The sequence below is a fragment of the Galleria mellonella genome, unplaced genomic scaffold (genome assembly GCF_026898425.1).
Source record: "Galleria mellonella isolate WM207_F2 unplaced genomic scaffold, CSIRO_AGI_GalMel_v1 utg266, whole genome shotgun sequence".
NCBI classification, from domain to species: domain Eukaryota; kingdom Metazoa; phylum Arthropoda; class Insecta; order Lepidoptera; family Pyralidae; genus Galleria; species Galleria mellonella.
The window spans coordinates 4,758,971-4,773,677 of NW_026442061.1; the positions used below are offsets into that span (position 1 = coordinate 4,758,971).

General features: G+C 40.2%; 1 protein-coding gene across 2 annotated transcripts; it reads right to left on the minus strand.

Annotated features, from left to right (window-relative positions):
• Positions 1-1,856: 1,856 nt before the first annotated feature.
• Positions 1,857-10,289, minus strand: LOC113512729 (uncharacterized). 2 transcript variants are annotated; one of them, XM_052895181.1, is made up of 3 exons: positions 9,661-10,289; positions 5,580-5,739; positions 1,857-4,584 (listed from the first exon to the last, which is right to left on the minus strand). In XM_052895181.1, exons 1-3 carry the CDS (start codon positions 9,947-9,949, stop codon positions 4,101-4,103), a joined length of 933 nt encoding a protein of 310 aa, XP_052751141.1. In that variant the 5' UTR covers positions 9,950-10,289; the 3' UTR covers positions 1,857-4,100. The 2 variants fall into 2 exon arrangements, with proteins under 2 accessions (XP_052751141.1, XP_052751140.1); XM_052895180.1 differs by having other exon boundaries at positions 5,565-5,739.
• Between the last annotated feature and the right edge of the window lie 4,418 nt (positions 10,290-14,707).

Below are 14,707 nucleotides of genomic sequence, written 5' to 3' on the forward strand. Positions count from 1 at the left end.
GAAAGTGGTAACCGTCATCTATAGACATGAGCAGTACCATGGACATAACAGAGTATACTGTTTCGCCCATGATACCCCCCATGCGTTGCCATTCCTGAGGACTCGGATGTTATTTCTCTGTACCCAGTAAATTCACGCCATATCCCACCCTTCAAACCGAAACACAGCCATGCAAACACAACTGTTTCACAGTTGAAACACGAATGGGACAGAGGTACCCAAGCAATCGACTTTTGTACAAAGTCTCCCTCTGGTAAAGTCCGCGCTTTGTACCACATTTTATTGGTCAATAAAGTTTAAATAAATAAATAAATATATTCTGTCAAATCTTCCTCCAGGCAGTTACCATTAAGTAGTTAATTCCTGATAACTTCTTTACTGACTTTAGTCTCGTCTATCGCCATTAATTGGTATCCCACCAGAATATATTAATAGTGTAGGTGGTATATTTCATTTTAATCCCATTAAAAAAACACCTAAATTTTGCTTTTACACGTCCAACTGCTAATTGCTCGCTATTCAACTATGTTACTAAAACAATACGTACTAGACTCCCTAAAGGTGTTCCTTTAGGCCAGTGTTTTTTTTTTGTGTGTGTGTGGGTTGCAACCCCTTGAGGATCCCCGAGCCTCAAGAAGGGGGTCACAGAAGGTCGCGAAGCAATGAAAAATCAACAGTTCCGTAAATACATCAATCAATCAATAATACATAATGAAGTATCTATAACAGACATCGATTACATGGCTGTTTTAGATACTTTATTATGTATTATTTACTTTATCGATACCTAATTGTGAATATAAAGGGGGGAAAGGGATTGTTAGTGATGGAGACTGAGAATCCCATTGCTAGCAATATACCCAATCAGGTCGACCTCCTCGCGGTTCCCCCTGGAAACTATCGTGGTTAATTCCTCATGAATTCATCATGATGGGCTAACTGGCCTGTTTTCATTCTCATCGATCACCATTCATTGGTACCCCGTCAGTGTATCCCGTTAGCGCAGGCAGGGTGGGGTTACCATACCATTTTCACCCATCAAAAAAAATTTTGAATATAAATATTACTATACGGATTTCATAATTGTACTATAATAAAATTCATACACATTCGAAACCATGGGGGGTCGCAAGATATTTTTACATAATAAGGGGGTCGCGTCATGAAAAAGATTAAAAAACACTGCTTTAGGCCGTCTTTAGACTGTGTAACAGAGGCACGGTATCACGTTATTTATTCCTATGACGGAGGCGTGCCGAGGGTCCATTCACGCATCGTGCTCGGGGGTCGTATTAGTGCATAGTTGAGAGTTACTGCACTAGTTTGATGAGTTCCACACCCCCGCCCCATTCCCCTCCTTATCGTCCCTTTTCCCCTCCCCGAGTGTGCTTCCCGTCCCCGGAGCTCGCTGCCTCACGCTGATACCTGTTAACATGCACGACCTGAATAAATTTTTGAGAACCCCATGAACCTTATTTGCAGTTCCTGTTAAATTGAAACAGTTTGCAAACACTTTTTATGAGACTTAGAATGGCATGAAGCTGCCGACTGCTTGATTGAAACGGTAATTTTCACTTGCGTTATCATTTCTGAGTACTGAGGATTATAGTATTATGCCTCCGTGCCCTGTAACTTCACTGCTATAAACGCAAATCGTAGTCGTGCAAGCATAACTACTTCACGGGTAAAATGCATAAAAAATTTATGTAATTTTTTTTTTTTACAACACAGGGAGCAAACGAGCATGCGGCTCACCTGATGGTAAGTGACTACCGCCGCCCATGATCACCCGCAACACCAGCGGCATTGCAGGTGTGCTGCCGGCCTATATATGTATTTCCATTCAAACTACACAGTTTGTAAAAATATTTAATTCTGGAAGCATCCATCGCTGCATCGATGTGTAATCGATACCATAGAATATATTAAAAAGTAATGACATACTGGTAAAATCAGCATCAGCTCCAATAAACACAATCACTGTTAATTAACATGTTACAAAATTAATAAATTTATTATTAAAAATATTTAAACTATCTATTAACAGATAGGCTTTCGTCTTAATATTATTTAAATTAATTTCTTTTCACCATAACGTAAAAAAAGGAAACAATATTTTTATATTTATTAAATATAAAATTCAAAGTTATAGCTACATCACTCGGTAAGTTCCGAGTGAATTATACTCGCCTTCACTACATCAGTATTGATTATTACAAAAGATATAGTTTTATACGCTACGTGAGGATATGACTCAAAACTCCATGAGCTGGGAACACGACATTTGGAATTTGAAGACGTATGCAAGCAATAAAAAGTTATTTCCGGAAACTTCACCCCACAGTCTTAAAAATAGGGGATGCATATTTCTTAAGTTAAGAAATTACAACGTGTATCCAAAATTTCTTCCGTTGCAAACAACAGGAATATTTTACAAATTTAGACATATGACAATCGGTATTATATAAACGATAAATACCAGTGATTGTTTTCCAGAACAATCATTATGAATAGTTTAGAAACACTTCAGTAATTACGTCAAATGGCGAATTTTATAAATACCTACAAGTTGTAAACAATGCGAAGTGTTAGCAAATTTTTATATAGATAAAATAAAACATAAGTAAATATGCTCGTAACTACAGTAGTATAGTCGTGTAGTAGTCTAACTATTTAGTCCAGTGTTTCATGAAGTTATTCACCACTTGACTGAATTACTAAAGCAATCCTAAATAAGCTTTGCTTTATAGAATTTTATATAGAAAATTGTAGATTTTATATATAGGAATACAATCGATCTGGTGATAAATATTTAAACTGATTTATGTACTAAAATTAAATCTCCATCCCGAGTACATTATTATTGTTCCTATCTATATTGCTTAAATTTTAAAAATAAATATTACCACTCTAATTGGTTACCCTACATTTTATTATTATAAATATTACTTCCTTATAATTCCTTACCGTAAAACCAAGTGATATTTTTAACAGTGTGGTAAAGAAAATTATTCTATAATTAATTATCATAGATGAGCGCATGAGTCACACAAAGTTTACACAAGGAGTGTACGCTGAAATGACGGTATTGTCAAAAAAAACGAACACAAAATTCGAGTAACGAAACGTGTCCTGTACAATAATATTTCTAGGATGATGTTGGGACTTCCCCGCTTCTGTAGCGCCTTCTGTAACTAGCATGAATTGATGACTTCCATGCCATCATAGGTAAGAAAGTCGCGGCAATAGGAAATAGTATGCGGAAGTGACAACACCATTCTTAAAATGATAGCTAAGGATGTCGATGTACCTGTGATGGGGCATTTCGTCAGCACGGTGACTAAAACAAAATAACCATGGCCTGGTTTGTCGCCGTCCTGACCGAATGCCTCTCGTGGTTTACTAAATTATAACCTTTTTCACTAGCGAAATTTTAAGTCTACTATTAACAAAATAGATCTTGTTATATGGAACTAAATGAATTTTAATTTGAAAATCGAGTAAATAATCGAGTATACTCTTCAAAATCTTTTGCGACCTTTTGTACTAAGTAATAATTTAAAAATTCTTATTGCTGTTAAATATTCCCATCCTGTCCAATTATTATATAAGTATCTAATATGTCAATATCAGCCCTGCATTATTTGATATCGATACCGTGTTAACTGTTGTGAAATCAATTACTTATCTGCCTTCACCCTGTGTCCCTGACGAAGCAGGCAGAGAGATCCAAGTATCAAAGCCCTCTATCATTATATTCTATTATATATACAGTATAAAGAGGGTCATAGGTGATCGATAAATAATTTTAATGATTACATGACTGTTACAAATAGCAAAGATTGTCATTTGTGTTTTGTTTACTCTAAATAAGAATTAACTATAAATATGATTGCCTAATTCTAATTAAGAAAACGTAAGGTGGACTTAGACATCAAGAACGCAAACTAGAACAGAATGTTCGCGATGGCGAACAAACAACGAAAATAATCGTCACAACAATTGGAATGTCAAACAAACCTTTATAAATGTTCTTACAAATATCCACCCTCAGCTATTGCGCGTAGTGTACAGTAGCGGGCCACGCCGGGTGCGCACCACTAGTTGTTGGGCAGTATACTGTAATTGTCCGCGTTGTTCACCACGCACACCTTGCGCTCCGGCTCCTCGTCGCTCAAGTTCACCGAATTTGAGAGATTCATCGCGTCACTCTGATCATAGTTATTAGTGTTCTGATTCTCCTGCAGGTCCAGCAGCCCGTGAAGGAAGCTCAGACATTGTCTCTTGAACAGCCTTCGGCTTTTCGGCGTCAACTCCAAATAGTCGTTGTGGATGCCGCGGAAGAACTGGAAGTACGAGGAGTTCTCGTCCGGCTCGAAGGCGGAGCTGGCGCTGTCCTCGTTGTGGTTGTACGGCTCCGTCTTAGGCTCCAGCGACGCGTTCATGTGTGACGTGCTGAGCGAGAACCACGGGTTCTGGATGAAGGGCTTGATGTCCACGTGGTCGGCGGACTGCGCGGCCGGCTGCTCCGACAGGTCCATCTCGAGGAATGTCGGCGCATACGTGTTCGAGTACGACGGTCGCCTGCAAACATCGTGTACTTACGTTAGCCGAGTGCTAAACAGTTGTGTTTATTAATGTAAAACCCCACAGTACTTGCAAGGTGGAAAGCGGCCCAACTACACCGGTACTTGTACAAGTTACTCTACTTAATATGCAGTTGTTATGGTTATTACTAACTTCATACATTATTCATACATAAAGAGCATCGTTGCCGAATTGGAAACTCCTCGAATTATAGCGAGGATTCCACCGTAGATGAGTTAAAATCTGCTCCACGTTTAATGGAAGCACCCCGCCATGATCCATTGCGTTTGCAACACCTAAATTATTACCGGACTTTTGTTTCTTTTCCTGACATAAAAGTAATTTCACTGTCATATCCTATCCTAACTGAAACATAGCACAAGCAAGCTACTTGGGGATAGAAATGTAGCTACCCAACCAATTTAGGCTTTGTATAGTCTCTAATTGACAACGTTATGCGGTAAGTACATTATTTCTTTTTTTTTTAAGTAATTCATTAAAGAATACACATCCCGCCTGATGGCAAGCGGTCAATGTACTTCCAACATAAAGATAACTATCATAATATTTATATGTACTTCGAAATTGTTGCAGTACATCCACGTTATTTGCACAAGTAGGCAACATGTTAGTTATAAGGTCTAAGGTTGCTCAATGGGCTTTAGAAAAAGCTAGAATACCAATTCGCTATGGATAAAACAATAGATCAAGATGAAGTCAGGCCAGTTAACCCATCGTGGTTAATTCACTAGGAATTAACCACGATTATTTCCAAACATGAATATGCGGGGTCAATCTCGGTTCTACTCCGCGTATTCTCCCCATTATTGAGAATTCCTTTCTTTTTCATTTCATTCCAGGATTCCAGTTCATGTCCAGGGGCTACATTAACCTTAGACCGTATTTTATGGCAAAATATGAGGGAGAGCTGTATTGAGGGACGGAGTTTGAATAAAGTGTGGTAACAATGAGCGTACAGCGGCGGTACTGACGTGTCGGTGGCCATGTGCTCGCGCAGGAAGTCGAGCTCGTCGGCGAGGTACCAGCGCGAGACGGTGCGGCCGCGGGCGGTGCGCGCGCCGTGCATCTCGTTGCGCAGGTGGCGCGAGTACGAGTTGCGGATGTGGGACCACTTGCGCCGCACGTCCGCCACTGCGCCACGCCAACATACAACAACGCACAACCAGTTAGTATTTTATTATACTCCCTCTTTTATTCGTGGGAAACATTTTTTATGGGCGAAAATGGTGTTGTAACCCCGCCTGCGCTATCAGTATACGCTGACGGGGCACCAGTGAAGGGTGACAGGTGAGGATGAAGGCAGGTCAGTTGACCCATAGTGACCAATTGAACAAGAATTAACCACTGTGGTTTCCATAGGGATCCGCTTGGAGGTCGACCTGATATGGTGTATTGCTAGCAATGAGGTTGTTGAATCTCGTTGCTTCAATCCCTTTTCCCCCACCAGTGGGAAACTGTACCTCTGTTCCACCCATGTTTCTACCGTGAAGCAGCGGCGCTTGCTAGGCTGTGTTTCGATTTGAAATGTCAGATATGGCACTGAAATGGAGTATGGGCACATGTTTACAGGCGACGGTTTTTTTTTTTAATAATAATAAATAATAATATTTATTATTATTAAAAAATAATAGTGTAGTTAGTTATATAATAGTATAGTAATTAGTATAGTTAGTAACATTTTTTTTAGTAATATTGAAGTATAGTGTATGTAACAATCTAAGGTAACAATTTATCAATTGCAATATTGTTTTTATATTTTTTTTATTTTTATTATGAATGTTAATTTCAAAATTAATTTTAAAAAAATTTTAATCGAGAGGCAAAAGTTGGACATTCCAGCAAGTGACCTCCATGTTCCATTTGTCTGCTAGATAGACTGTCATATCTGTCTGTTTACAGTAGGTGTATCTGTCTATTTACTGTATGGATAATCTGGTAGTATTGTTTTATTGTTACCCTATTCCCTTTGGCCGCAACAGAATATCAGTGCTTTGCTCTTTTGAGGGCGAAGCAATAAACTGAGTTGTGACCATTTTGACAAAAAATGTACTTAGCTTTATGTATTTTTTTAATCGTTTATGTTATCTCGCTTTTTATGTATATCTATATATGTTGTAATTTGTGTGCTGTAAGTAATGCAAATATCTATCTATCTATCTATCTGATTTGGTATTTTATCTCATTAATGGCATACCAGTATTTTGGTGAAACATGTGACTCGAAGTGTACACAACTGAATTTTTTTTATACAACTTAGAATGGCAAACAAGCTGACGGCCCACCTGATGGAAAGTGATAATTGTCGCCTATAGACATGAGCAGTACCATGGACATAACAGAGTATACAGTTTCGCCCATGATACCCCCTATGCGTTGCCATTCCTGAGGACTCAGGTGTTAATCCTCTGTACCCAGTAAATTCACGCCATATCCCACTCTTCGAACCGAAACACAGCCATGCAAACGCAACAGCTTCACGGTTGAAACACGAATGGGACAGAGGTACCCAAGCAAACGACTTTTGTACAAAGAACTACGGGAATTGCTTGTTGAAATAAAAATAATAAGTATCTACACAGCATAATAAAGTTATTAATATAGAAATAATCGAAATACTTTTTGGTCCATCGAAAATATCCATAAAGTGAGCGCGCGGTTTATTGTCTCGTACAATCCTCCGCCTGCCCTCACTCCCTGTACCTCCCTGCACACATTATCAGTGCTCGAGATAACGATAAGAGGAGTTATCTTTCACGTTATCCGATATCTCTTGTCTGGTCTCTGCACAAACAGATACACGCACGTTTTGTGTGAACACACAACTGTGTATTTATTACCTGCCACACCCCGAACTATGAACACGGAGAGGGCTATGCTCGGAGTCTCTTTGCGTGATAGAATCCGAAAGGAGGATAGCCGCAAAAGAACTAAAATACAAGACATAGCCCGAAGGATAAGCAAGCTGAAGTGGCAATGGGCTGGTCACATAGCTCGAGGAAAAATTTTTAATAATAAAATAACGCATAATATATAAATATAATTTATATATAATTAATTATTAATTAATAATACTAAAATTGATAATGATACTAAAAAGATATAAAAATATGAACAACTACATTAAATTGCATTAAAATAAAATAAAACATATGGAAATAAAAAAAATCGTTAAAATAATAAAATAATTAAATTAATTTGGAATTTAATTAGAATTTAATTAAATTGATGAAATTGAAATGGAATTATTTAAATCTATATGACAATTTAAGGATCGTCGCCCTCCTCGCTTCTAATTGCTGCGCCCGACACGGTCTACAATGTACTTTATCCATTATTAACATCTTTCATAATAATATTGTAGAATGCAATAAATTGAATTGAATTGAATTGAATTGAACTGACAATCGATGGGGAAGAAAGGTTATTGAGTGGCGACCGCGTACGAGTAAACGCAGTGTAGGACGAGCCTCCACTAGATGAAGTGACAACCTGAAATGCATTGCAGGGAGTCAGTGGATGCAGATGGCTCAGGATCGTTCTTGATGGCAGTCTATGGGGGAGGCTTATGTCCAACAGTGGACGGATAATGGCTGAAATGATGACACCCCGAACACTGGAAGGAGAGGGATTGTTAGTAATTGGAACTGATAACCCCATTGCTAGCAATATACCCTGTCAGGTCGACCCCCATGCGGTACCCTCTGGAAACCATCGCTGTTAATTCCAGGTGAATTAATCACGATGGGCCAACTGACCCGACTTCATTCTTTTTATTCATCTCTCACTGGTATCCTGCTGGCGTACTCGTATACTAATAGCATAGACGGGATTACCGTTGCTTTTTCATCCCTGAAAAAAAAAACCTGAACACATCTTCGCAGAATATTTACATCAATGGTGACAGATTTAATACGAGACCAACAGGGGAATAAAATATATGGTTTGTGAAAAAAAAAATATAAAAATTTATTGCGTAATTCGGTATATGGCGAATCCAGCATCTCCTCTTTTATAAGAAATCGCTTAAAAATACGATAAATAATGGTGACGTGAAATATGAAGCTTACACTGTGATACTATTACTTACACTGGGTTTACCTACGCGGTACGCGTCGTGGTACCTACTGCCAGCACAGTAGGTGGGCGGCTGTGAGAATACCAGTTCGGGTTTAGAAGAAAATGTTACTAATTCTATTATTACAGTTCACCTCAAGGTAGTTTTCCCTGACCCTGTGTTAACCTAGGATATGATCTATTTGTGCACCGAATTTCATTAAAATCGGTCCATCCGTGCGCATTCCACTGAGTTTTAAACGTCTAAACAGCCGTATATCTGTAGAAACTTTCACATTTAGTATACCAGTAGAACAGTGGGATCACTACCTGACCGGCTCAACTAGAATGACAATCAAAAAAGGCTTATTGGATCGTTTTAATCTTTAACCTGGCGTTATATTTGTGTTATTTAGCTAATAAGGAAAACAATTAAAACCATCAGGTGGGCCGTATGTCTTCTTAATAAATCATACTACCATACATAACGTATCTTACTTGAAGATGACAGGGAATATACAATAATAACATTTTACAACAATTAGATACGAAGCTTATCTAATCTGCCAAACATCATTACAACTCGGATAGTATGTAAATATACCTAATGTCATTTAAAACATATATATACTCATAAACAGAACTAAATTTTCTTCAGAGACTATGAGAATCGAACTCGAAGCCGCGTATTCACGAAGCCGTACGCTAGGTTCATTCATGAACCGATGATCTATTTAACATTCTATACATAGAATGGCTTTCTATAGAAAGCACAATCATCAGAAATAGGTATATGATTCCTTTCACACCCTGCTCCACCGGGGAATCAAACCTAGAAACTCGTTTACTCACAGCAACGCACTAGATCGGACCAACTACAATACTGCGCCGTGACGGCCATCGACCTCGTATTTAAGTCGCCTACAAAGTGATAAACAAAACAATAGCAGGTGCGTCCGTAGGTGACCTGTGACTGTGAGGGAGGTGACGGTGACGTACCGGTCCAGCCCATCTCATCCGCGACCTGCTGCCACAGGCGCTTCACCTGCGAGTGGAAGCTGGCCACGGGCATGTTGTTCCTGGCGTACAGGAGGCGCCGCTCGCGCACCAGCCGGATCATCTTGCGGTCGTCCGCCTGGCTCGAGTCCACCATGCGCCCCACGTCGCAGCCCTCGGGCCGGCCCGTGCCACCACCAGCCGCCGCCGCCCCCGCCCCCGACCCGGCCGCCGCACCGCCCGCCGCCCCGCCGTTGCTCTCCTCCCCGGAACCCGACAAACTCTGTGACATGATTATTCTATGACCGAACGGACGCGCCACGAGACACGCACTAACCGTTTCGACTCTGACACACTTTCACTTGCACAAGAAACTAGTAAATAAATATTTAAATTTACTTAAAAATAAAAAATATGACGAGCACGTCAGACCGGGCCGACATCGCGGAGCAGACACGGCAACGCGCATAACGGCAAACAGACACGCGCACTGAGAAGCACGCGAGCAAACGCGGCCGTCTCGCTCGCACGCGGCCGCCGCGCGCTCGACAGAGGAGCGCAGACACGGAAACACGTGAAAAAGCAAGAGCGCAGACGCTCGGGCCGGGGCCGGGGCCGGGGCCGCGGCAGGGGCGGTGCGGCGTGCGGCGTGCGGCGTGCGGCTCCGGCCGGCTACTTTTATAAATTCCACTCGGTCGGTTATCGATTCGCGTCGGACTCGGCGTTCGCTCGTTTTTTCCATCGCATTGTGTTTTATTTTCGAGTGGCGGCGTGTCGGTGATCATGACCGTTAGTCCGCAGCTGATAGCGCTCACGTGAATACAAACACCGATCCACACGTACATAATTTATTGTTAATATCATTCAATTATGAAATGAACGCTCCGATATTACGCTCAACGCAACGATACAAATGACTCGACGATGCCTCTGTCTACCCCACATGGGCCTATAGTCATGAGTCTGTACTATTACAATTAGTGGATGTAGAATTCATCCAAACTATTACACTTATCTATTTATTTTTTTCTGAGAAAATAAAATAGAATAAAAAGGTAAATAACCTCACAATACCTATTTTTAAGAAAGAAAGAAAGAAAGAAAAATATTTTATTCAGTGCAATGTAAAAAATACAATATAAACAACAAACGAGAAAAAAAAATGAGCAAATAAAATGTACATATAATTAAACTTAATTTACCATAATTAAAAATAAACATAAAATAATCATTTTTACATGCAAAAATGCACTGAAATGGCTCCACTCAGCTTTAATGTATGTCTTTTAATAGGTGATAATGGAACAGTAACCCCGTCTGCGCTGTTGGTATACACTATTTGTCCCTATTTGCTCAGTTTATTGCTTGCAATTGTATAAAACTTAAGTTCGACCACATATGGAATACTGTTCTAACTTATGGGCAGAAACGCCACAGTACCAGTTCCTTCCGTTGGACCGTATTCAAAGTCGGGCATCTAAAATAATTGATGATCAACGCCTTGCTATCCGACTCGACCCAGTGAAACTGCGTAAAGACGTTGCAGCTCTATGCATCTTTTATCGAATACATCATGTATAGTGGCGCTCCTCCACCGTGCGTTTTTCAAGGCACTTTCTTCCACGCACAACCACGCTTTGGAATCAATTTCCAGCAATAGTGTTTCCGAACCCATACGAAATTTACGATGTCTTTCAAGAAAAGAAAAAAAAATCCTTTTTCCTCTCCTTTTTAAAAGGCCGGCAGCACACCTGCAATGCCTCTGATGTTGTAATCATGGGTGGCGGTAGTCATTTACCATCAAGTGAGCAGCATGCTCGTTTGCTCCCTGTATTATATAAAAAAGTAAAAATTAAATTTCAATAAACGAGACCCTCATAGCGCTTGTGGCTTCGTGTCTTACTGCCCCGTGAACTGGAACATGTAATTTTTGATCGCATTTATCGAATACATCATGTATAGTGGCGCTCCTCCACCGTGCGTTTTTCAAGGCACTTTCTTCCACGCACAACCATTCTTTGGAATCAACTTCCAGCAGCAGTATTTCCGAACCGATACGACAACATAACCTTCAAGAAAAGAGTATATTCCTTTTTAAAAGGCCGGCAGCACACCTGCAATGCCGCTGGTGTTGTGGGTGATCATGGGCGGCGGTAGTCACTTACCATCAGGTGAGCCGCATGCTCGTTTGCCCCCAGTGTTGTAAAAAAAAAAATCTCATGTTTTTAAATTCACCACCACAGTAGTGAGTTGGAACCTGAACGAAGCCGACTCTGTATTAATTCATACCTATATCCTATTGACTATACGGTAAATGATAATGGAATCAATTATGCTCGCCGATATTTGGCTATTAGATACAATAATAATTATGAAACCGGTATACCTACGCTGCACTGTACCACAATACTGATGTTCGAGTAGGTCTGTACCTATAGGCGATGATCACCACTCTCCGTCACGTAGATCACAGGTTATTTGCCATTCCCAAACACAGAGGTTTAAAACAATTCATATTAAGCAGGAGATAATCTTGAGTTTGTATTATAGTCTTCCAAACAATTTACATCTAAAATTGATTTGCTGAAACTCCCTTGTTTATTCAATGAGTCCACCATCGCTGCATTCGACCATAAACAACCTGCACACAGAACCCAGCCCATCGTGTCCCACAAATAAAAAATGTGACGAAACAGCACCTTCAGACACTATCGTAAAATACCATGATTCGTAATAAGAAGCCATATTTCATTAAAGTCAATAGTTTTTCTGCAAAATGAGACGGTCATGAAATTTTATTGGGAAAGCGTTATAAGCGTATTTAGAGGGGGGCAGAGTGGGCCGTGCCCACCTCAGAATTGTCTGATGCCCACCCCAGAATCAACAGCGGACTTTTTAGCTATACACAAGGACATTGTCCATACACTTTTTTTAAGTCGCCTTTACCACTGAGAAATTGATTTAAATCCGCAAGTGGAAAGCGTGAGGAATGCCATGAGCATATATTCTATGATTCATGGTGCTGTTCACGTCTGTGAGCGACGGTTACAATTTTCCATGAGGTGAGCCGCCAGCTAGTTTACCATTTCAAATTGGCATATAAAATGCATATTAAAAAATATATATTATATTGTAACTAGTGACATGGCCCGACTTGACACGGGTAGTTAGAATTTTCCAAAATAATATGTACTCTATATTACTCACGGATACTATAGCTTTCCATAACTGAAAGATTATTTATGCACACACACACATACACACACACACACACGCACGCACGCACGCATCACGCACGCACGCACGCACGCACGCACGCACGCACGCGCGCACACACACATGCGAGCACGCACGCACGCACGCACGCGCGCACGCACGCGCGCGCGCACGCACGCACGCACGCACGCGCGCACGCACGCGCGCACGCGCGCACGCGCGCACGCACGCACGCACGCACTCACGCAAGCACGCACGCACGCACGCACGCACGCACGCACGCACACACACACACACACACACACACACACACACACATTTTATTTTGTTTTGTATATTCGTTTTCACAAATTTTAATTTTAGCTTAATGCAAGCTGTACATGGTGTCCGAGTTGGGGGCCTGGACTCCTGAGATACAGATCTCTGATCTAGTTTAGGGTCCAGTCTCCCACAAGTTTTACAGACCACTTTAATTATACATACATATATAGTTGTATTTTTTTCATGTAACTGTATTTTTCTGTAAATTTTGTGGAGAAAATAAATAAATAAAAAATAATTAAATTTATTATCTATTACAAACAGGTAAACAAACAATAATATCTTTCTTCGTTATAATATTAAGTAGTTGAAAATAAATAACAGTGTGATTCGTTTTATTATCTTTAAACAATATCAACTTACTTCTGATCGAGTTCTAAACTTGACCCTGAACTCTTATCTATTTAAAAATTAGTATCTATTCATTTAAATCAACTGTACAAATTTATCATTCTGATTAGGAGTAGCCTTTGACGATGCCTTATATGTATGTGACACTGTTTAGAATGCTGCCATTATACTAACAGACTTATGCTCAAGATAAATTACAATTACATCGACACGTACAACCTAAAAATATCGGGGGGAAGGGATTGTTAGTAATGGAGACTGAGAATCCCATTGCTAGCAATATAACCAACCAGGTCGACCTCCTCGCGATTTCCCCTGGAAACTATCATGGTTAATTCCTGATGAATTCATCATGATGGGCTAACTGGCCTGTTATCATTCTCATCTATCACCTTTCACTGATGCTCCGCCAGCGTATCCCGTTAGCGCAGGCGGGGTTACCATACCATTTTCACCCATCAATGAAAACCTAAAAATATCATATTTTTAAATAATCATCTAACTATTTATTTGAAAAATAATTACACCACTTTCATCAAAGGTCATCATTCGTCTTCATTGTTAAACAGCTCAAGTTCAACTTTTACCATAAACTCCACAGAATTGTCCTAAGAGAAACTGGATAATATAATTAATAAATTATGGGAAGTGTTAAGATCCCTACATCTACTAACTGGTAGCAAAGGTCTATAGTGTTAATTAAGTATAATAAACATTATTTTGTAAAACAACAATTGTTCCAGGATCTCACGAACATTCTAGAACAATAGCTGTGTCGTCTTGTAAGTATGATAACAGGTAACTGATAAAAGCAAAGTAAACTCCTAACCTGCTGTAGTGGTGGCGGCGGCGGCGGAGGAGGAGAGATCATTCCACTCTGACTCGCGGTTTATGACTCATGACATTACGTAACTTTCCCTTATCTCATATCACAAAAGCCCTTGCCTAAGCGACAGCAGAAAGCATCGACTTGCATCCTTTCCAACGACCGCTCTACATGGCCTGCCGTCACTGGGGATCATACTAAACCTCACTACGAATGCCTTCAAATGTAAGATTCGCCCCAACTGCAAATATTTGATAGTAAACAGACGGCAAAGCCTAAGGATTTGAGAGCAATTCTTTTTTACTGCTCGCTGTGAACGGTTGTTGTTATGAAGCA